The sequence below is a fragment of the Ctenopharyngodon idella genome, chromosome 3 (assembly GCF_019924925.1).
Source record: "Ctenopharyngodon idella isolate HZGC_01 chromosome 3, HZGC01, whole genome shotgun sequence".
Lineage (NCBI taxonomy): Eukaryota > Metazoa > Chordata > Actinopteri > Cypriniformes > Xenocyprididae > Ctenopharyngodon > Ctenopharyngodon idella.
Window position 1 is genome coordinate 40658258 of NC_067222.1, and position 23595 is coordinate 40681852.

General features: G+C 39.1%; 3 protein-coding genes across 13 annotated transcripts in view; all 3 read left to right on the forward strand.

Moving 5' to 3' along the window:
* The window catches only part of LOC127508703 (Fc receptor-like protein 5), a 113174-nt gene that overhangs the window by 54010 nt on the left and 35569 nt on the right, over window positions 1-23595 (forward strand). For 2 of the 6 annotated variants that reach the window (XM_051886879.1, XM_051886880.1), the window contains exons 10-18: window positions 7341-7478; window positions 8476-8646; window positions 8743-9024; window positions 9282-9524; window positions 11163-11300; window positions 11637-11798; window positions 11873-12154; window positions 20212-20454; window positions 20549-20662. In XM_051886879.1, the coding sequence (XP_051742839.1) occupies window positions 7341-7478; window positions 8476-8646; window positions 8743-9024; window positions 9282-9524; window positions 11163-11300; window positions 11637-11798; window positions 11873-12154; window positions 20212-20454; window positions 20549-20662 (1773 nt within the window). Of the gene's footprint in view, window positions 1-7340; window positions 7479-8475; window positions 8647-8742; window positions 9025-9281; window positions 9525-11162; window positions 11301-11636; window positions 11799-11872; window positions 12155-14438; window positions 14588-20211; window positions 20455-20548; window positions 20663-23595 lie in introns of those variants that run through there. The other 4 variants (XM_051886881.1, XM_051886882.1, XM_051886883.1 and 1 more) reach the window with 4 other exon arrangements.
* LOC127508707 (Fc receptor-like protein 5) overlaps window positions 1-23595 on the forward strand; it is a 77480-nt gene that overhangs the window by 18432 nt on the left and 35453 nt on the right. Inside the window, exons 2-3 of the mRNA XM_051886915.1 lie at window positions 5156-5191; window positions 6993-7268. Coding sequence (XP_051742875.1) covers window positions 5156-5191; window positions 6993-7268 — 312 coding nt within the window. The remainder of the gene's footprint in view (window positions 1-5155; window positions 5192-6992; window positions 7269-23595) is intronic.
* Window positions 3760-23595, forward strand: part of LOC127508704 (Fc receptor-like protein 5) — a 112427-nt gene continuing 92591 nt past the window's right edge. For 3 of the 6 annotated variants that reach the window (XM_051886904.1, XM_051886903.1, XM_051886900.1), the window contains exon 1: window positions 3820-3837. Coding sequence is in view for 3 of the 6 variants with exons in the window: in XM_051886907.1 (XP_051742867.1) it covers window positions 3807-3837 (31 nt within the window). In the remaining 3 variants the exon portion in view is untranslated. Of the gene's footprint in view, window positions 3838-23595 lie in introns of all 6 variants that reach the window. The other 3 variants (XM_051886907.1, XM_051886898.1, XM_051886889.1) reach the window with 3 other exon arrangements.

Here is a 23595-nt window from a genome sequence, read left to right on the forward strand (position 1 = left end):
ACTTCAAATATACTCTAACTGTAATAGCAGAAGAAATACTTACATTGCACTAAACGTACTTAAAATGGGTCCATTTTAACACAATTTCAATGTATTTAATATATTGCAAATAGCTTAAAATTGAACTTAAGTACATCTTGAAATACGCTTATTATACTTCAAGTTGTTTCAAAATAATACATTTAATATGCACTTAGTATAGTATCATTTTAATATATTAAGTGTGTCCAAAAAGCACAATTTAAATATATTTAGTGCAGTAAAATACACTTTATTTCAGTACACTTCCATAATGTACTTAAAGTGCTCTATTTTTGTGCACTAATTTAGTACTTAATATACTAAAAGCTCTTCTTTAGTACTTCTTAAGATAATCTTAAGAACATCTAAGTGTACTCAACTGTGCTATTTTGAGACACTGTGAATATGAACTAAACTGTGCTTTTAACATACTACCTCTGTATTAAAAAAAATGTATTTAGTTACCACTTGTAGTATACTTGCACCCATCTATCATGCACTTTTAAATATACTTATCAGACATAGAAAATAGACTTATGATGTATTTCAAATATAAGATTAATATATAATGAATATATACAAAATGTATTTATAATTTATTGCCTACAACATTATGAATACATTTTGTATATATTATTCTTATATTTTAAATAATTCTTAAGTGTATTTCCTATGTCTGATGAGCACATTTAAAAGTGTATGAAAGATGGGTTCAAGTGTACTACAAGAGGTAACTAAATACATTATTTTTAATACAGAGATAGTATGTTAAAAGCACATTTTAGTTCAAATTCATGGTGTCTCAAAATAGCACAGTTAAGTACACTTAGATGTTCTTAAGATTAAAACAAACTCTAAACGTGACAGTATGCCCCCTCCCAAAAAGGCGTGTCCTCGCGCTGTACAAGGACAGTCCAACAGAGGAGGGAGGGCGGGGACTCTGGAGGAAGGGAATGCAGTGGAGTAAACCAAACCCCAAGGGGTGGGGGCCCTGGAGGCTGACTAGGAGAGTCTTAGGCAGGGCGGGAAGCCTCCAGGGCAGTACCAGTAGTACAGGGATTAAGGGAGGTGCGGGCAGTTCTGGGGCCCAGGGTGGTGCTGGCAGCTCAGGGAGCCACCAGGGTGGCGCTGGTTCAGGAGGCCATGGTGGCGCAGGCAGTTCAGGGGGCCAGGGTGGAGCCGACAGTTCAGGGATGGCCTCCTTGGCTGTATACGGTAGGGATGTGCATCTCCATAACTGAGGCCGATGCGATACGCATCTCGATGTATAGCCAACGATACGATACATTAAAGATTCATGTGAAGCAGCTACCGATGCAATATGATTCACCCCTATTACGATGCGATGCGATCTGATTTTGATTCGATTCAACACAATGCGATAAAATGCAATGGAAAAAAAATATGCTATGCAATTCAATGTAGGGCTCTATGAAATACTTGAAATACTCCATTTTATTTTTTACCAAATTCTGTTTTCTGTTTTAATTTTTCTGGATTTTTTCTGGATTTAATGGTTTAATCAAAAACATGTCTAATTAATTGAATTAATAAAAAGCAACTTTATTAATTCATTTACAATAATAGGGCTATGATTTTTGCAAACAAAGTTTACTGTTACTGTAAAATTGTGTGATTATTCCTTCAAAACTAAAGTCTTAATAATTATTGTACTAGTATTACATTGTCATTAAGAAATACATTATACCGTACAATAGTGACTACATAGTACACTACAATAGTAATATGGCTATATTTCTGTTTCAATTTGTCTTCTTGCAGTTTAATATTCACAGACACTAGTCCATATCTCAAATTGATGTAAGTGTACCCCCCCTACTTTTGATTTATTCATCCAAAATTTGACAAATTCCATGACATTCCGCATCATACGGTAAACTCCGTTTTTATGAATGGATTCCGCCTGTGTTTTCTGCATCGCGGAAATCATAGGGCCCTGAATATGGGTACAGAATACAGATAGTTCGCTTTTATTTCTTTGGTTCAGACAGACAGCAAATCATAAATTAACTTAATGCCTTCTGAAGTGCCATATCAATTATCTCCGTAGTGTTGTGATGCGTCATATTCACATAGCAGCAGTGGTGATGAGAGAATGCACTTGGAAAACAGTTTCGAGAGAAGAAATCAATCTATATTTAAAAATATTTGTCACAAATTATTGGTCACTTTCTAAATAATAAAAGTATTGCGCATCTACTAATAATTATGTATTAATAAATCGTTTTTACTGATGCAAATATGTTAGAACCTTTGCATCGCGATACAAATGCCAACTTGGCTCTGACCAAACGTCCATTAGCCATAAGTCCTTCACAGGTTCTGGAGAGGACTCATTTCCAGGTGTGGCCATCATGGGATGAGGCTCTGGAATGGTGGCCATATTGGGACGAGGCTCTGGAATGGACTTGGGAGCAGACTTTGGAGTGGAAGCCCTGATGGTAAGGTCTGTGAAGGGCTTGGACGCAGGCTTGAGGTTTGCTGGAGTACCCAAATGTTTTCGGGATGGCACTGAATGACAGCTGGGAATGTCCTCATTAATTTCCTCAATAACAAAATCAGAACCTTTAAGCCAGAGGACATAATTAATATATTCAACCAAAGAAGAGCTGCTTTTACCAGGAGAAAGAAACTGATTCAGTTCATCATCCAGTCCCTCCTGAAAACAGGCCTTGAGCATATGAGTGTTCCAGCTCACCAGATTGTAATACAGCAAAAACTCAACATGTTGTTCCAGAGGCCTACCACTCTGTTGGAGGGAGAAGAGAAGATGATCTTCAGCAGATCTCTGCAGCTCAGCCCATTCAATTGTCTTTTCTGGGTCCTGTCTTCTGTTTTGGGTCTAGCTTCTGTCATGCCGGGGTTGCAGGATTCAAACGCACAATGAAGGAGATATCTTCAAGAACATTTAATGGAGTAATCTGAACAAGGAACAGGGAAATCACCAGGAAAGTAACCTACAAACACTAAGTAACACAAACAAAGCTAGACAAAGAACGGACTGCAACTAAGGGCTTACTGCCTCCTACTTTCGCCACCTCTGCCGGTGTTCCTTTAACTCATTCAATAAGATGGAATAAACATAACATTATACACATGAATTAGAGTGAAAATATAGACATATAGAGCAATAATTAAAATGAATTAAGATTATCAGGAGTCAGATTACAACTCACCTCTTCCATGCATTTCCAAATGCAACAGGAAGAGGAGGGGACAGAACAGGAAATCATATTGACTCATGATGACATCACCACAATTAAAGGGGAAAACACTCATATAAATCAGGCAGTCATATCAGGTGTATGAAAATAAACAATTTTGTGTGAATTATAACAATAATATATATATATATATATATATATATATATATATATAATATTTAGATGTGTGTATATATTTAACAGTAAACTTTGTATACCTGTCACATAAATACAGTTAATACCATAATTACAATAAATATCCATCAAAGTATTGTTTCCTTTTCCTTGTCCTTTAAACACACAAGTGTATTACTTCTCATAATGGCAAACTGATGCTCTTCAGTTTGATACTGAATGAGTCCTGACAACATTTCAACATAAACTTGTGTGACATTTTCTGAAAACATGTATGTAACATATGTAAACATATGTAACACATGAGGTACATTTGTATGTGTTTAATCTGTCATTATGTTCCTAAAGATCTGACTGTAGATATCAGGAAGTCTTGAGGCTTTAACTCAGTCTGTGTCTTTAACCGTCTGTCATTATTCAGTCAGTATGGAGCTCAGTCAACTTCCTCTTGTGCTCTGTGAGTATTATTTCCTCCATATGTGTTTCAGTGGATGTTCACTGCTGTTATATTATGTAAAGGATCTAAAGTTATTTAGTGTTCTTGGATTTTTTTTTTTTTCATGCTGCTCTCAGAGTTTCAGATCCAGCTCTAGTTGATGATATATGGGTAAAATACGAGCTTGAGAGAGGAAGTATGCAGTTAGTGCTGTTTGTGAAAGAGAAATGAACTCTGTTGTGTTTGAGTCAGTCTGTTTGTTCAGTCACTCAGTTTTGTTTTTGTAATAGTGTTTGTTGAATCAGTTCTGTTGCTTTGTTTTGTACAGTTTGCTGTTCATGATGCCTTAAGTAGATATTCACTAGTGAGTCTTCAGTAGATGTTCGCTAGTTAGTCTTCAGTAGATGTTCACTAGTTAGTCTTCAGTAGATATTCACTAGTGAGTCTTCAGTAGATGTTCACTAGTGAGTCTTCAGTAGATGTTCACTAGTGAGTCTTCAGTAGATGTTCACTAGTTAGTCTTCAGTAGATGTTCACTAGTTAGTCTTCAGTAGATATTCACTAGTGAGTCTTCAGTAGATGTTCACTAGTTAGTCTTCAGTAGATATTCACTAGTGAGTCTTCAGTAGATGTTCACTAGTTAGTCTTCAGTAGATGTTCATTAGTTAGTCTTCAGTAGATGTTCACTAGTATGCAGTTAGTAAGAGTTTATCTTTAATCAGAGTTTAGATCAGACTGTTGGCTTCAAGTTTCTTAATTTCATGTTCTCTCTGCTGTAATGATAAAATTTAAAATAACATTTCTGTGGTGTGAATCCAAAAAACATGTGAGAGTGAAATTATGGTGTTTCACAAGCACTTATAAAATGCCTATAGTACTGTATAATACAAAGTTGATCAGCTCCATGTTCAATAATCATTAGATTTTCCTGTATTTGGCTGAGGTGTCACTTTGTGGTTTGCCAATGTATTAGGTTTCTCTAATGCATAAAATAAGTAAGTTTGACCAGAGATCTTATGGGGAGAAGAATTTACTGAAGGTAGCAGTTTATCACAGATCTTCATCAATGATGTTCATCTGTCGATCTTCAGAGAATCTGAATATATATACAGACCTTTATATACAGACCTTTATACCTGAAGCTAATTTACAAACAGAAGACGTCACAGTGACCCATAAGAGAAACACAGCTGGTTCCCTCACCGGAAGAACTTTGAAAATAAGATCCCACAGAAATTCTCTCAAAATAACCAATGGATGAGTTTGATGATCTTTTCCAGGAACATTTAAAAATACACAATCTTTTATGAGTGTTTTTTTTTTTACTTTGTGTTTTCAGTGCTGATTTCAAACATCCACTCTGGACACACTAAAGGTGAGTGAATTTGATTAATAAATTTCATCACAAATGGGTGATTCTGTTACAAACCAGGGGCCGGATTCATGAAACACTCTTAAGAATAAAATTATTCTTCACTGCTATTTTCTTCTTGTTGTTCTTGTAAAAAAAGATGAGAATATTTTGTATTCACAAAAACTTTTCTTAAGAATGTTCTTATCTTTTCTCTTAAGATTGTTCTTAAGACAAAAATTTAAGAAGTATGAATGAATGAATGAATGAGGCATTTATATAGCACTTTACTATGTACTACTGTACATCCAAAGCACTTTACAATCATATCAGGGAGTTTCTCCTCAACCAATGTGCAGTATCCACATGAATGAAGCGACGGCAGCCACAGAATAACGGCACCAGTGGCTCACCACACACCAGCTATAGGTGGAGAGGAGAGAGAGAGAGAGTTTAATATTCCTGAAAACAATGTTCTTAAAAATTATTGTAAATAACTTCTTAAAGTTATAGGATTCAATCACAAAAATGCCAAATTCTTCAGAAATATTGCATGGCCTAATTTTGTTATGAAGAATATAGAAAAATATCTTTTGACATTTACTTTGTCTTGAATATATCAGTAAGACACTATCTAGTCCTTTGAACTACAACAACAATTTGCAGCACTTTGGTAACTGATCCTGTGTGTCTCTTTGACTGCTGGTGTAGATGTAGGTGGTGTGAAACCCTGCTTTGAGCTCAGGACTTCTAACCTAAAAGGGAGGGTCTAATGCTATTTCATGAATTCTAACTTATTTACACTGTTAAAGAGTTGCATTCTCATGCTAAACATGGCCAAAGTTTCAAAACACGAGTTGGACGTATGACGGAGTATTTCTGTGCCAAATACTCTACTTCCTGTTTCGGATATGTTTCGGGGAGTTTTTTTTGAGTATGGCCCTTATCACGTAATAAAGGGTGGAATTCCTTGTATGGGCACTTCTCCCTGATAAGCGTGCGCACACACATTACCCAGAGCAAGAGCACGCCCATCAACGCGCTTCGTTCAGGATACGGAAGCCGAGAGATTTTTCAACAATGTCACCAAAGGAGTGTGTTTTTGGTTGTGAGCGAAAGATTGCCTTTTTCCCAGCGTTAAGGGAACAGTGGATGAAGTTTGTTTTTCCGGGGCAGCAACGGAGTTGTGCACGTATGTTTGTTTGTTCCCGGGATTTCAGTGATGAATAATTTGTAAACAAGTCCCAGTTCGGCGCTGGATTTGCAGATCACGGGCCGTGAGTAAAACTGCATCAAATGTCTGTGTTTTGTTGGCAATCGGCGCACAAGTGCATATAATGTAAAACAATATGAACGTTTTTGTTCCCTTTTTATTTATAATGATCTCTAAGCAAAAGCTGCGCACGCTCATGACTCTTTAGCTCTGCCCACGGCAGGCACGCCTCCAGGAGCTCGGCTTTTTTCGGAAAGACTTGGTGCAGTGTATGTATCTTTTATAAATATGATAAAACTAAAGACTTTTTGGAGATATGAAGGATGCAATACTACTCTATAGGTACTCAAGATTAACATGAGATTGGCTGAAACTGTGTGTGTTACCTACCCTGTGGGTTTGAACCTCACCTGGTCTTTTCACCTTTGTTGTCCTTTAACTCTTTGCATTGTGTTGAGTGAATGTTCAATTGTTTGTTCCTGTAATTGCTGTCAGCAGCTGTATTACATTGTCTGTGAAATCAAAATGCACTAATAATTTACCAGAAAGAGAATAAGATCTGCTGAAAAACATCTTTCACATCTCATGCTCCCACTGACATTATATTGACAGATCCTCCCAAACCAACTCTGACTGTTGAGCCACAGAGTTCAGTGTTCACTGGAGACTCAGTTACTCTCAGATGTGACATATATGATGATGGAGTCACTAGCTGGAGGTACAGCTGGTATAAAGGAAGTTCATTTAGTTTTTTCAGTGAACTACAGGAACACACATTCAGGTCTGTTTCTAAATCTGATGCTGGTAAATACTCCTGTTATGGAGCAGAGATTGAAGGATCACGACGCAGCTCGCACTTCAGTAATGAAGTTACACTGACAGTATCAGGTGAGTTTGATCATCTCTTCATAAACACACACAAGTTTAACATGTTATTAATGAGTGATTTGTCAATTTCAGATCCCAGAGCAGTTTTAAGTGTTTCTCCTCAGAAGTGGTTGACTGAAGGAGATCCAGTGACTCTGATCTGTGAGGTTAACGGCTCCTCTACAGGCTGGACATTCAGCTGGTTCACTCAAACTGAAACTGGCTCATCAGGTCAGTTATAATGTGCTTCATATTGTATCATCTGAATTAACTGATTTTATTCAAGTCTGAAATATTAATTTTTCTCAAAAGCCCTGGAGATGTTAAAACTCTTACATAAACTACAGGTCAAAAGTTTTTTAATAATTTTTTAATGTTTTTAAAAGAAGTCTCTTCTGCTCACCAAGGCTTCATTTATTTGATCCGAAATACAGCAAAACAGTAATATTGCTGTATATAATAATACAATTTAAAATAACTGTTTTCTATTTGAATATATTTTAAAATGCAATTGTGTTGGTAAAGCTGAATTTTTATCATCAGTACTCCAGTATTCAGTGTCACATGATCCTTCAGAAATCATTCTAATATGATGATTTGCTCAAGAAGCATTTATTATTATTATCAATGTTGAAAACAGTTGAGTACAAATTTTTTTCAGGATTATTTGATTTAATTGAAAGTTCAAAAGAACAGCATTTATCTGAAATAGAAAGCTTTTGTAACATTATCTTCACCGTTCCTCCGGGTCAGTAAGAGTTCTTTTTTTTTTTTGGAAAGAAATTAAGAAATGAATACTTTTATTCAGCAAGGATGCATTAAACTGATCAAAAGTGACAGTATAGACATTTATAATGTTGCAAAAGCTTTTCTGTTTCAGATAAATGCTGTTCTTTTGAACTTTCTATTCATCAAATAATCCTGAAAAAAATTGTACTCAACATTGATAATAATAATAAATGTTTCTTGAGCAGCAAATCAGCATATTAGAATAATTTCTGAAGGATAAAATAAAATTCAAAAACTTTTGACTGGTAGTGTACATACAATGCATTATCTGGCAGACTTTTGCTGACAAATAAATATGAATAACTCAGTCCAGATAACACAGAAAATGAGTAAACACTGTTCATTTACATTTACTACAAACACTATAACAACACAAAGCGGGTTGAAATCGGCAAAGTTCCACTTTAAAGTGTTAACTTCACATTCTCTTATTTTTCAGACATCAGCAATCGCTATAAGCTCCTCTCAGACAGCAGCAGAGGATCTGGAGGAAAATACACTGTCAGTTCTGCTGCTCTAAACCACACAGGAGTTTATGTGTGTAGAGCAGAGAGAGGAAAACCAGCCTATAAAACACCATACAGCAACACACAACCACTGTGGGTCACTGGTGAGTTCATGCAGAACTTAAACGATTGGTTTGTCTTTAATAAAGGAAATTCTTTTGCTCAAATCTGAGAAATTATAGCTGTAATTGTGTTGTCAGGTGTTTCTCCTCCAGTCTCTCTGATCATCAGTCCCAGCAGAACTCAACACTTCACATTTGTCTCTCTCTCTCTGAGCTGTGAGAACAAGAGTAACTCTGATGGATGGACAGTCAGAAGATACACAGACAGTCGGGGGCTGGAAGATTGTTCATCATCAGTGTTTGGATCACAAACAGGATCTACATGTAAAATCAGCTCCACCATCACATCAGACACTGGAGTGTACTGGTGTCAGTCTGAATCTGGAGAGAAATATCATCCTGTTAATATCTCTGTGCACTGTGAGTCTGTGTTTCTGTATTTATTCATTTCACTGACAGTTTACAATCAGTGCATAAACAGGCTGATTTAACAAGAGCAGGAAGCATCAATGGGCAAAAAGCAAACAAATAAACAAACCAACAAAAAACTTAATGCACAAGCTATAATAAAAATCTAGTTTTGTCAGGAAATATAGAAACCTATGTTTTATGTTACCATATTGATCATATAATCTTACTCTTTATGCAATCAGCACATGTTTTCTGTGTTTCTGTAGCTGGTGTGGTTCTGGAGAGTCCTGTTCATCCTGTGACTGAAGGAGATATTCTGACTCTACACTGTTTATATCAACATACAAACCCATCAAACCTCAGAGCTGATTTCTATAAAGATGGATCACTCATCCAGAGTCAAACTACAGAGATGATCATCCCTACTGTCTCAAAGTCACATGAGGGTTTCTACTACTGCAAACACCCAACGAGAGGAGAGTCGCCCAAGAGCTGGATCTCAGTCAGAGGTGAGAGTCAATGAAACTGTGAGTGATTTATGTCTTCATATGCCCTCGTTCAGATATAGTGCATGATAAAGTGCAGTGATGAAGTTACACTGACCATATCAGATGAGTTTGATCAAGTTTTTTAGGAATGATTTGCTTCTTCAAATTAACATTTTTTTAAACCAAAATTGTCTCACATGATCTTCAATGCAAGTGTCAAAGTTGGCAGGATTTTTCACATACATTACAAAATAACAAAATAAGTCATGATTTCTTGATGACTTTTCTTATTGAATTTTATTTATTTATTTATTTATTTATTTTTTGCATGTTTATAAGTTGCATATTTGAGTTCTAAATATCTAAACGCTGCAAGCGGATACAAACAGTGAAATGGTTCCCATGGTGATACTGGTAGAATATCTGGAGAAGGCTCTCAGCCAATCAGATTCGAGAACCAGAACTGTTGTATAAATACATATAGAGTACACTGTTGAGGGTTAAACAAAATAACAATGGTTAAACAAATCAAATAATTTCCTGGGTTTATAACTTCTCATAATTTTTAAGGCCTACATATAAAGTATATTTAGGGTTCGCTCTTTTTAAATTCATTAAGCTGGGGTGCTGTTTTATAACATAATAAGTAAACAATTTATAACAAAGTCCACATTTTTTGTCCTACAAATGTAGTCCAAATTTCAGCAAGTAATAGATAGAAAAAATAGATTTTTTGTTTTGTTTTATATTATCCAAATAAATACCTCAGTCCAAAATATATTAACCAAATTCAATGTCAAAAATGATTGATCAACAGTTGCAGTATCATTATTACAAATTTGGCAAGTGTTTGAATCCACATTAAATCTTAGCTGGATACATATCATGAATAATTTTAAAATGCACTTTACATTAGGTAGAAGGGGAAATAAAAGATATTTGTTTCTGAATTCATTTATTGATTTCTTACTAAGATGTTGAAGAATATAATCTCTTCCTATACGACCAGGATAGTTTCCTGCACAAGACAATTCCTTTTAATCTTATTAGTGTTCACTTCTTACCAATATTACTTATTTTGCCTAAATTAATATCAAATAATGTATGAAACATGTTAAAAACGGAACACTTTTAATAACTTTCATATCATCTTTTTTCTCACAATTAAAATTGAATTTGGTGAAGAAATCGCTATAAAACCGAAAACAGCCATTCTTATCCATCATGTGCAACAAATACCACTTTGCCACCAATCCGCAAAAACAACGACTTTCTTTGAATTCTTATTCAATAAAGATTTCTTGATCCATTTATCTGATCATAGATGCCAGGTTTGGTGACAGTACCACCTACTGGTCAGAAACAGTACCAGTTTATCCAACACTATCATCTACTGTAGATCATTTTAAATGTTCATGTAAACTGCTGCAGCTGCACAACACTTTGTTGAATGGTGTGTCTCTGTGACTGCTGGTGTAGATGTTGGTGGTGTGACACTGTGGGTCGAGCTCTAGATTATTAACACAAAGATTATTTACCCTAAAGAACCTTTATTGTCTTTTAAGTTTTTGCATTGTGCCAAATGTTGGCCTTTTGACACTGTAATGTTTCTTACAGTCTATGTTAACATGTTATTAATGAGTGATTTGTCAATTTCAGATCCCAGAGCAGTTTTAAGTGTTTCTCCTCAGAAGTGGTTGACTGAAGGAGATCCAGTGACTCTGATCTGTGAGGTTAACAGCTCCTCTACAGGCTGGACATTCAGCTGGTTTACTCAAACTGTAACTGGCTCATCAGGTTAGTTATAAATGTACATTATGGAAGTGAAATATATTTAATACGTCTGAATCTAGACATGGACTGGGTATGTAGGGCACATGCTTTGGTGTCTAAAACTTTCATGGGCAACAAACTGTGAAGTCTACTTTGAGAACCCAATCCCTCATTACCGGGAATTACCCTCATAACCAAATCCCTCTGTAACAACATAAGAGCTATTGATCAAACTGAACACAGTTACATCAATGTAACCCAGTGTATTCAGGTTCATGTTTTAATACAAATGTAATTAAGGGCCAGATTGGATAGTAGTTCCTTAAAGTGTTAACTACACATTTTAATTTTTTTTTACAGACCTCAGAGTTCATTATGAGCTGCTTTCAGACAGCAGCAGAGGAGCTGGAGGAAAATACACTGTCAGTTCTGCTGCTCTAAACCACACAGGAGTTTATGTGTGCAGAGCAGAGAGAGAAAATTACACAACAAACAGCAACACACAACTACTGTGGGTCACTGGTGAGTTCACACATAGTTTGAACACATCTTCAATGAACACAATTTTCAAATTATAGCTGTAATTGTGTTGTCAGGTGTTTCTCCTCCAGTGTCTCTGATCATCAGTCCCAGCAGAACTCAACACTTCACATCTGTCTCTCTCTCTCTGAGCTGTGAGAACAAGAGTAACTCTGATGGATGGACAGTCAGAAGATACACAGACCGTGGGGGGCTGGAAGATTGTTCATCATCAGTGTTTGGATCACAAACAGGATCTACATGTAAAATCAGCTCCACCAGAATATCACACACTGGAGTGTACTGGTGTCAGTCTGAATCTGGAGCAAAGTCTCATCCTGTTAATATCTCTGTACACTGTGAGTCTGTGTTTCTGTACTTATTCATTTCACTGACAGTTTACAATCAGTCCATAAACAGGTTGATTAAACAAGAACAATTAGATACAGCGGTGACTTTGGCCAGTAAACAACATGCCAGAACGTCAAAGCAATACACTAAAAACACTCATAAAACAGTGGGCAGTAGAAAATATAAACATCTATTTTTTATTTTGTATTGTTTTTATTATGTTACCATTTTGCATTCTATTCCCTTACGAAAAAGTATACTTCAAGTTCATTTTATTAAGTATAAGTAATGTTTAAGTATATTTTTAAGTATACTTTACATCGTATGTGTACTAATATCAATGTACTAGTAGTAAAATTGTAAGTGTACTATTTCAATACTGCTAAATTGGCCTACTTTTTAATATATAAAAATATACATATTTTAAGTGTAACAGTAGTAACTTTAAGTGCACAACTACTTCACAATTATTTTTCTCATTTGTACTGCATCTGTACTAAAAGTGAACTTACAGTGCATCCGGCAAGTATTCACAGCGCTTCACTTTTTCCACATTTTGTTACATGACAGCCTTATTCCAAAAGGGATTAAATTCATTTTTCCCCCTCAAAATTCTAAAAACAATACCCCATAATGACAACGTGAAAGAATTTTGTTTGAAATCTTTGAAATTTATTACAAATAAAAAACAAAAAAATCACATGTAAATAAGTATTCACAGCTTTTGCCATGACACTCAAAATTGAGCTCAGGTGCATCCTGTTTCCACCGATCATCCTTGAGATGCTTCTACAACTTGATTGGAGTCCACCTGTGGTAAATTCAATTGATTGGACATGATTTGGAAAGGCACACACCTGTCTATATAAGGTCCCACATTTAAAAGTGCATGTCAGAGCACAAACCAAGCCATGAACTCCAAGGAGTTGTCTGTAGATCTCTGAGACAGGATTGTATCTAGGCACAGATCTGGGGAAGGGTACAGAAAAATTTCTGCAGCATTGAAGGTCCCAATGAGCACAGTGGCCTTCATCATCCATAAATGGAAGAAGTTTGGAACCACCAGGACTCTTCCTAGAGTGGCCGGCCAAACTAAGCAATCGGGGGAGAAGGGCCCTAGTCAGGGTGGTGACCAAGAATCTGATGGTCACTCTGACAGAGCTCCAGCGTTTCTCTGTGGAGAGAGGAGAACCTTCCAGAACCCTCTCTGCAGCACTCCACCAATCAGGCCTGTATGGTAGAGTGACCAGACGGAAGCCACTCCTCGGTAAAAGGCACATGACAGCCCAACTGGAGGACAAAATTTTCTGGTTTGATGAAACAAAGATTGAACCCTTTGGCCTGAATAGCAAGCGTCATGTCTGGAGGAAACCAGGCACCGTTTATCACCTGGCCAGTACCATCCCTACAGTGAAGAATGGAGGTAGCAGCATCATGCTGTGGGGCTGTTATTCAGCGGCAGGAACTGGGAGACTTGTCAGGATAGAGGGAAAGAGGAATGCAGCAATGTACAGAGACATCCTTGATGAAAATGATGAAAATGGCTATGGGACAACTCTGTGAATGCCCTTGAGTGGCCCAGCCAGAGCCCAGACTTGAACCCGATTGAACATCTCTAGAGAGATCTGAAAATGGCTGTGCACCGACGCTCCCCATCCAACCTGATGGAGCTTAAGAGGTCCTGCAAAGAAGAATGGGAGAAACTGCCCAAAAAATAGGTGTGCCAAGCTTGTAGCATCATATTCAAAAAGACTTGAGGCTGTAATTGGTGCCAATGGTGCTTCAACAATGTAGTGAGCAAAGGCTGAGAATACTTATTCACGTCATTTTTTCGTTTTTAATTTTTTATAAATTTGCAAAGATTTCAAACAAACTTCTTTCAATTTGTCATTATGGGGTATTGTGTGTAGAATTTTGAGGAATAAGGCTGTAACATAACAAAATGTGGAAAAAGTGAAGTGCTGTGAATACTTTCCGGATGCACTGTATAAGTATAGTAGTTTACTATTTTAATACTTGTAGCATAGTTTTAGCTTATGAGAATATATGCAGAAGTATCTCAGTAACTTCAGTAACTCAGTCACTGTTTTGTGACTGAGAGAGATTCATGCTCACACATACATGGATGAGCTTTCTCGACATTTGTCATAAAAATAACGCCATAGAAACAGCCTCAAATGAACTATAAAGAAGAAAAAAATGTTGTGTCTGAAGCTGCAATCGTTTATTAATATTATTAGGAGTTCAAGCGCGTAGCACTGAAACCCTATTGTAATTGTTACATTTTCCAAGGATCAGCATTCTCCCCTAAAAGTGAGACCAGAGTTTTTCCACACCCCGACCATCATGTCCGGAATTATGCATGCCACGCCTGCCCAGCCACAGACTGTTCCCGTCATGCCTGCCCAGCCACAGACTGTTCACGTCGTGCCTGCCCAGCCACAGTCTGTTCATGCCATGCTTGCCCAACCACAGACTGTTCAGGTCATGACTGCAACTTCATGCCTGTCCATCCAGAGTCTCGTCCCAAGATGGCTGCCACGCCTGAGCCCTCAGCAAAGATGGCTGCCACACCTGAGCCCTCAACAAAGATGGCTGCCATGCCTAAGCCCTCAGCCAAGATGGCTGCCGCATCTGAACCCTCAGCCAAGATTGCTGCTACACCTGAGCCCTCAGCCAAGATGGCTGCCATGCCTGAGCCCTCAGTAAAGATGGCTGCCACACCTGAGCCCTCAGCAAAGATGGCTGCCACGCCTGAGCCCTCAACAAAGATGGCTGCCACGCCTGAGCCCTCAGCAGAGATAGCTGTCACACCTGAACCCTCAGCCAAGATGGGCTGCCACACCTGAGCCCTCAGCAAAGATGGCTGCCACGCCTGAGCCCTCAACAAAGACGTCTGCCATGCCTGAGCCCTCAACAAAGATGGCTGCCATGCCTGAGCCCTCAGCAAAGATGGCTGCCATGCCTGAGCCCTCAACAAAGACGGCTGCCATGCCTGAGCCCTCAACAAAGATGGCTGCCACGCCTGAGCCCTCAGCAGAGATAGCTGTCACACCTGAACCCTCAGCCAAGATAGCTGCCAAGCCTGAGCCCTCAGCTAAGATGGCTGCCACATCTGAACCCTCAGCAAAGATGCCTGCCATGCCTGAGCCCTCAGCCAAGATGGCTACCATGCCTGAGCCCTCAGTAAAGATGGCTACCACACCTGAGCCCTCAGCCAAGATGGCTGTCACGCCTGAGCCCTCAGCCAAGGCGGCTACCGCACCAGAGTCTACAGAGAATGCAGTGCTGACCATTATGGCCACGGCCATTTTATGTGTGTCGGCTGCACACACATCGGCTCCAGCCCTTGACCAGCATCCAGAGGGGACTCCAGCCCCTGACCTGCTCCAGGCCATGACCCCATAGCATAGGGGATGGGAGGGGCAGTAGGTACCTGGCTAAGGCCACGGAGGCAGCGCCTCTCTGGCCCCTTGAACTGCCTGCACCGCCATGGTCCCTTGAACTGCCCACACCATCATGGTCCCTTAAACTGCCTGCACCACCATGGTCCTTTGAACTGCCTGCATTGCCATGGTCCCTTGAACTGCCTACGCCACCGTAGTCCCTTGAACTGCCTCAACTACCATGGTCCCTTGAACTGCCTGCACCTCTGTGGCCCCCTGAGATGCCGGCGCTGCCTTGGTTCCCTGAACTGCCAGCACTGCCCTGGAGGTGTCCTAGCCTGCCAAGGCTGCCCGTGCTCCACGGCCCAGGTCCACCCACACTCCATGGCCCAGGTCCTCCCACACTCCACAGCCCAGGTCTGCCCAGGTCAGCCCAGGTCCACCATTGTCATGCCGTGTCCAGGTCCTGGCCCACCATCCTTCCCCCTAGACTGCCTCCACTCTACCACCCTCCTGGACTGTCTTGTTTTGGTTTATGTTGGGCGTTGGGAGCTGCCCTTAGAGGGGGGATTCTGTAATGTCTTGTTTTGGTGTTATGTTTCATGTTCATATTTCATGGTTTATTTTTCACGTTCATGCTTTGTTTGCCAAGTTCAAGTGCTTTGTTATGTTTGCCATGTGCTCCCTGATGTTATGTGATTCCCTTGTCCTCATGTGATCATGTCATGTGCTTCCCTAGTCTCATGTGTTATGTTGTCATTGTTTGATTTAGTCATGTGGTTTATCAGTTCTGTTTTGTGATTGGGTCATTGTCTCGATTCTTCACAGGTGTTCCTTGTTTGTAATTCTTTATCTTTGTATAAATAGCCATCATGTTTCATTGTTGTCTGGTTTAGATTTTTTTCACTGTAATCTGCTGTTGGTGAGTTTGTTTTTGTTTCAAGTCAAGTCAAGCCATGTCTATGTTTTGTATTTAGTTCATATTTCTGTTCAATAAACTGCACTTGGGTTCGCTACACTCGCCTCCAGTGGAAAACCGTTACACTACTATTCTTATGCCTAAAAATCCTTTCAATCGGATACCAAAATACAACAAATCGGGTTTCTGGGGCGACACGGGGAGAGGGAGTCACAGTATATATATATATATATATATATAGACCGATAGATAGATAGGCTTGTTTGACTTCATGTTCTCAAGTTTCTCAAGAGCAGCTGCATGAGCTCTAATGACGACACTGCTGTTTGTTTATTCTGAAAACTTCAGTTCCACTAATGCTCACAAATCTGTATTTTTATAACAGTTAAAGCTCTTTCATGTAGTCGTCATGTTATATTGTGCAACGGATTACAACGAATTAATTAATTAGCTCAAATTATGGGTGAAATATATATATATATAATTAAATCATAACGCGTTATGATCAATTATAATATAAATCGACCAAAAAGGGAATTATGCACATAAATTGTGAATTAATTACAACGGATTATAATTAATTACATATATGGTTTAGGATTAGTTCTAGTTTAATAGTTAATTTAGAAAGACTGGTCTAATTAGTCCAGCAAACTATCAGTTTTCCTTATCGACTATTATAAAATGAGATTATTCCTCTGGCCACGAGAAATAAGTTCCTATTCTAGCATTTACATCGTATGTGTACTAATATCAATGTACTAGTAGTAAAATTGTAAGTGTACTATTTCAATACTGCTAAATTGGCCTACTTTTTAATATATAAAAATATACATATTTTAAGTGTAACAGTAGTAACTTTAAGTGCACAACTACTTCACAATTATTTTTCTCATTTGTACTGCATCTGTACTAAAAGTGAACTTACAGTGCATCCGGCAAGTATTCACAGCGCTTCACTTTTTCCACATTTTGTTACATGACAGCCTTATTCCAAAAGGGATTAAATTCAAGGGATTAAAGCAGTTTGCAAAATCGGAACGTAAAAGTGACTTGATTTGCTGAATGAGCAACAGAAACAATCGAGCATGATTATAATGGATTTAATATATGAAACTACGAATACCTATAGGCTATACGGCTAAATATACACAAAGATTACACGTATATACAGAAGTGAAAGTAAAGACAGGAAAAGAAAGAAGACAAAGAGTAGCAAGTAGAAAGTTGGGACACTGTACAAATTGTGAATAAAAAAGGAATGCAATGATGTGAAAGTTTCAGATTTCAATATTTTATTCAGAATACAACATAGATGACATATCAAATGTTTAAACTGAGAAAATGTATCATTTTAAGGGAAAAATAAGTTGATTTTAAATTTCATGGCATCAACACATCTCAAAAAAGTTGGGACAAGGCCATGTTTACCACTGTGTGGCATCCCCTCTTCTTTTTTTATAACAGTCTGCAAACGTTTGGGGACTGAGGAGACAAGTTGCTCAAGTTTAGGAATATGAATGTTGTCCCATTCTTGTCTAATACAGGCTTCTAGTTGCTCAACTGTCTTAGGTCTTCTCTGTCGCATCTTCCTCTTTATGATGCGCCAAATGTTTTCTATGGGTGAAAGATCTGGACTGCAGGCTGGCCATTTCAGTACCTGGATCCTTCTTCTACGCAGCCATGATGTTGTAATTGATGCAGTATGTGGTCTGGCATTGTCATATTGGAAAATGCAAGGTCTTCCCTGAAAGAGACGACGTCTGGATGGGAGCATATGTTGTTCTAGAACTTGGATATACCTTTCAGCATTGATGGTGCCTTTCCAGATGTGTAAGCTACCCATGCCACACGCACTCATGCAACCGCATACCATCAGAGATGCAGGCTTCTGAACTGAGCGCTGATAACAACTTGGGTTGTCCTTGTCCTCTTTAGTCCAGATGACATGGCGTCCCAGTTTTCCAAAAAGAACTTCAAATTTTGATTCGTCTGACCACAGAACAGTTTTCCACTTTGCCACAGTCCATTTTGCTCCACTATTTTTCGCCGCCGCATTTATGTTGAACATAAAGTATTGAATGAAAATGTCTCTGAAACATCTGTGTATTAGTCAAATATTGCATTTATTTCACTTCATCAATACTTTATGTACTGCTTACAGTGTCTGTTTTTACCAGTTCCACTAAACTGCGCTGGCTGACTCAGGCGACTGCTCTCGACTTACTCTTGCGGTACTTTGAAGCCATACGTCATGGTCACATGGCGTTGCCGCTGTCTCATGTCGGACAAAATTTCTTACCGGCATGCACTGCTTCAAGTCAGCCGCCGATCGGTCTGTACATCGCTGCATGAAGTCGAACAAGCCTAATATCTATGTGGAGTCACAAGGTGACATATTAGGCATGGGTGTGGCTTCTGACGTCACACTTGGATGTGGGTGCAGTTGAATGTCCACCACAGGCTGCAGCAAGCCCTACTTGTGGAGGTCTCTAAATGAGGGTGGGAGCTCCAAAATAGGGCATGCCTTCTTCCCATTGATAGACAGGCACATGGTACGCATGCATGATTTTTTCCCCAACTCCACTCTGCCGCCAATTCTAAAGATTTCATTTGTCATGTCAAATTCAGTGCTGATTTCCTACAATGCTATGCTACAACAAATTCTAACCCTAAACCTACCCTGCACCCTAAACTTAACCAGTGAAATTGACTGCCAGATGGGATTTGCACTGAATAGCGTGCTAAAGAAAATGACAGTTTAGGTGATAAGCAGTTAATAAGATCGTGGGATATGATATCGCTGAGCCGGGCCGTCTGTAACTTCCCAACCAGACACCAGACATTGGCACATTATTAGTTGCACCCAGCGTCACTACCCCCCTCTACCCTGCGAATCTCAAGCTCCGGGACGCCCCCAATGCTTTCCTATGCTGCACTGGGAGAGCTCGCTGGAGAGTTCACAGGGGATTTCCGCTTACATCATTGAGCAGAGTTTCAAACTCTGGTCCGAATGCCACTGACCAGGCATATTTATTTGCTCACGGAGCATATTTATTTATATGGCATATTTTATAACTTTTTGTTCTAATATCAAATAGAAACAATGATTAATTTACTAACATTTATTTTGAAATGCAAGTCAATGACAATTCGATGAATCCAGAGTCAACAGCCAAAGTATTTGCACTTGGAGTTCACGCCCCGTTTTGGAGATCTCCAGTCTGCAGTTATACCTACTTGGAGAATTCAGTCAATGGCGGGGAAAGAGTAGATTTGAAGTAAATTCCTATGTACAGTAGTACACGACCAGTGGATTAACCTACACAAACATTCAGATGCTCAGAATTAGGAACATGTCTGTTTTCTTTATGAATCAATATTTTAAAACAATGTAAGTTTATAAGACAGTATGTACAACTATGTGAAAAAGTATTTAATAGGCTACTCAAAGGAGTAAACACAACTACAAGCCAAGTATACTTATAATACTTAATTATGCTTTAAGTATATCTCAATCAGAAGATTGAGAACAAGTATAGTCCAAATATACTTAGACTTTTCTGTCAGTATAAGTCAAGTTCACTTAAGTGCAATTTTAAGTATATTTCTGAGAAGTACATGAAGTATATTTCTGAGGAATACAGAAAATGTAGACTGAAAGTATACTTTCTTATTTTAGTTTAAAGAAGTGTACTAATAACACACTTGAATAAACTCCTTTTTCTTAAGGGATTGCATGTTTTCTGTGTTTCTGTAGCTGGTGTGATTCTGGAGAGTCCTGTTCATCCTGTGACTGAAGGAGATAATCTGACTCTACACTGTTTATATCAAAATAAAACCCTATCAAACCTCAGAGCTGATTTCTATAAAGATGGATCACTCATCCAGAATCAAACTACAGAGATGATCATCCCTACTGTCTCAAAGTCACATGAGGGTTTCTACTACTGCAAACACCCAGAGATAGGAGAGTCGCCCAAGAGCTGGATTTCAGTCAGAGGTGAGAGTAGGAACTAAAAACACAGTTGAAATGTTTCTGTACAATTTACAACACTAATCTAAATGTAAAAATACATGTATCTCTGTGTCCCCAGCCTCAGGATCTAATGGTCTCTGTCTTGTGATAATTGGAGTGACTGCAGGACTGACAGTTGTTTTTTTTATCATTGTCTTCTTGGTCCTGCTGTGGCGCTACAGAAACAACAAAGGTTCATTATCTGACATATTAAAATTCAGCAACACATTTTCAGACACTAGATCTGTTTCTAAACCTTCTGAGCTTCAATCCTACATCAGTCTAAGCTGGTTTTCTGGTCTTATCTGGTCTCCCAACCTGGTAAAGTTTGTATGTTTGCTGGTTGTAAAGGATTTTTGGGCAATTTTCAGCTGGTCAGGCTGGGAGACCATCTTAAATTAGGCTTCTTATTTCAATTCTGAAAAGTATTTATAAAAATATTTATGTTATCTACAATCCCATTTCCAGAAAAGTTGGGACATTTTGTAAAATGCAGTAAAATGCAAGAATCTGAGGTTTGTTAACCTTTATCTAACTGACAAAAGTACAAAGAAAAGATTTTCAATGTGTTCACTGGCCAACCAAGTATATTTTGTAAATATAAACATTGATTTTGATGACTTAAACAGACTCAAAAAAAGTTGGGACAGAGGCATGTTTACCACTGTGTCCAATCACCATTCCTTTTAATTACACTTTTTAATTGTTCAGGAACTGAGGATACTAACTGTTGTTTTGCAAGTGAAATTTTTGCCCAGTCTCACCTGATCCAAGACAGCTGCTCAACAGTCGGTGGTCATTGTTGTCTGATTCTCCTTTTCATGATGGGCCAAACATTTTCAGTCAAGCACAGTCAAGCACAGCCCTTCTACGGTGTAGAGTGTCTACAAAACCATTCTGATTTATCACGTGCAGAATGAGGCCTGGCATTGTCTTGCTTCGCAGGAAAGATGTCATCTTGTTGGCAGTATATGTCTCTGCACAATCCCAATATACGCCTCCACATCAGTGGTATCTTCACACATATGCAAGTCACTCATCAGAATCAGAATCAGAAAGAGCTTTATTGCCAGGTATGTTTACACATACTAGGAATTTGTTTTAGTGACAGAAGCTCCACAGTGCAACAGAGTGACAGCAACAAGACAAGACACAGATAATAAAAAGAATAAAAGAATAATATACAAATATACAAGATAGACAAAGTGCAAAAAAAAAGCAAAAAACAATATATAATATAGTCAATTTGTATGTACTGTTATGTGTGCAAATTTGAAATATAAATAAGTATGTGTTTTAAGTAAATAATGTATAATAGTGTTGTGTGTTCTGTGTTTGTCAAGTGTTCATGAGATGGATTGCCTAAGGGAAGAAACTGTTCCTGTGTCTGGTCGTTATGGTGCTCAGAGCTCTGTAGCGTCGACCAGATGTCAACAGTTCAAAGAGGAAGTGTGCTGGATGTGAGGGGTCCAGAGTGATTTTCTTTGCCCTTTTTCTCACTCTGGATAAGTACAGTTCTTGGAGAGTGGTTCTCCGGTCAGCAGACCGGACTACCCTCTTTAGTCTTCTGAGGCCAGATTTGGTAGCTAAGCTGAACCAGACAGATATAGAAGTGCAGAGGATGGATTCATTGATGGCAGAGTAAAACTGTTTCAGCAGCTCCTGTGGTAGGTTGAACTTCCTCAGCTGGTGAAGGAAGTACAACCTCTGCTGGGCCTTTTTCACAATGGACTCAATGTAGTTGTCCCACTTCAGGTCCTGGAAGATTGTGGTGCCCAGGAACCTGAATGACTCCACTGCAGTCACAGTGCTGTTTATAATGGTGAGTGGGGGGAGAGCAGGGGGGTTTCTCCTGAAGTCCACAATCATCTCCACTGTCTTGAGCGTGTTGAGCTCCAGGTTGTTAAGACTGCACCAGACAGCCAGCTGTTCAACCTCCAGTCTGTAAGCAGACTCGTCACCGTCCTGGATCAGGCCGATCAGTGTGGTGTCATCTGCAAACTTCAGGAGCTTGACAGAGGGATCTTTAGAGATGCAGCCATTGGTATACAGAGAGAAGAGCAGTGGGGAGAGAACACAGCCCTGAGGGTCGCCGGTGCTGATGGTGCGGGTGCTGGATGAGAATTTTCCCAGCCTCACTAGCTGCTGCTTGTCTGTCAGGAAGCTGGTGATCCACTGACAGACAGAGGTGGGCATGGAGAGCTGAGTTAATTTGGGCTGGAGCAGTGATGGGATGATGGTGTTAAAAGCAGAGCTGAAGTCCACAAACAGGATCCTCACATAAGTTCCTGGTCTGTCCAGATGCTGCAGAACATAATGCAGTCCCATATTGACTGCATCATTCACAGACCTGTTTGCTCCGTAAGCAAACTGCAGGGGGTCCAGTAAGGGTCCAGTGATGTCCTTCAGATAAGCCAAAACCAGTCTTTCAAATGATTTCATGGCCACAGACGTTAGAGCCACAGGTCTGTAGTCATTAAGTCCAGTAATTTTGGGTTTCCTTGGGATGGGGATGATGATGGAGCGTTTGAAGCATGAGGGGACTTCGTACAGCTCCAGTGATCTGTTGAAGATCTGTGTGAAGATGGGGGTCATACCATTTACCATGACAGATGTTTGCTTTTGCACCTGTCGCTGATGAAAGTCTGGATGGTCCTTTTCATCTTTGGACTGAGAATGTCCATCAATGCCCATTTTTTCCAAAAATAAGCTGAAATATGGACTCATCTGACCACAGTACACATTTCACTGTCTTTTAGACCATCTGCGATGAGCTCGGGCCCCGAGAATTTGCTGGCATCTCTGTATAGAATTGATGTATAACTTTCTCCTTGAGTAACAGAGATTCAAGTTGCATCTCTTGATGCAGCGGCAGACTGTGTTAAGTGACAATGGCTTTCCAAAGTACTCCCGAGCCCATGTGGCTATTTTAACACAGCAGCATGACGGTTTCTAATGCAATGCTATCTGAGGGCTCAAAGGTCATGCACATTCAACAGAAATTTCCTGCCTTGCCCTACACAGACTGAGATTTCTCTGGATTTGCAGAATCTTTTCAATTATGTATGGTAGATGGTGAAAGAAATGTGATTTTTGATTTGTCTGACAATTCTCTCAAATTTGGCA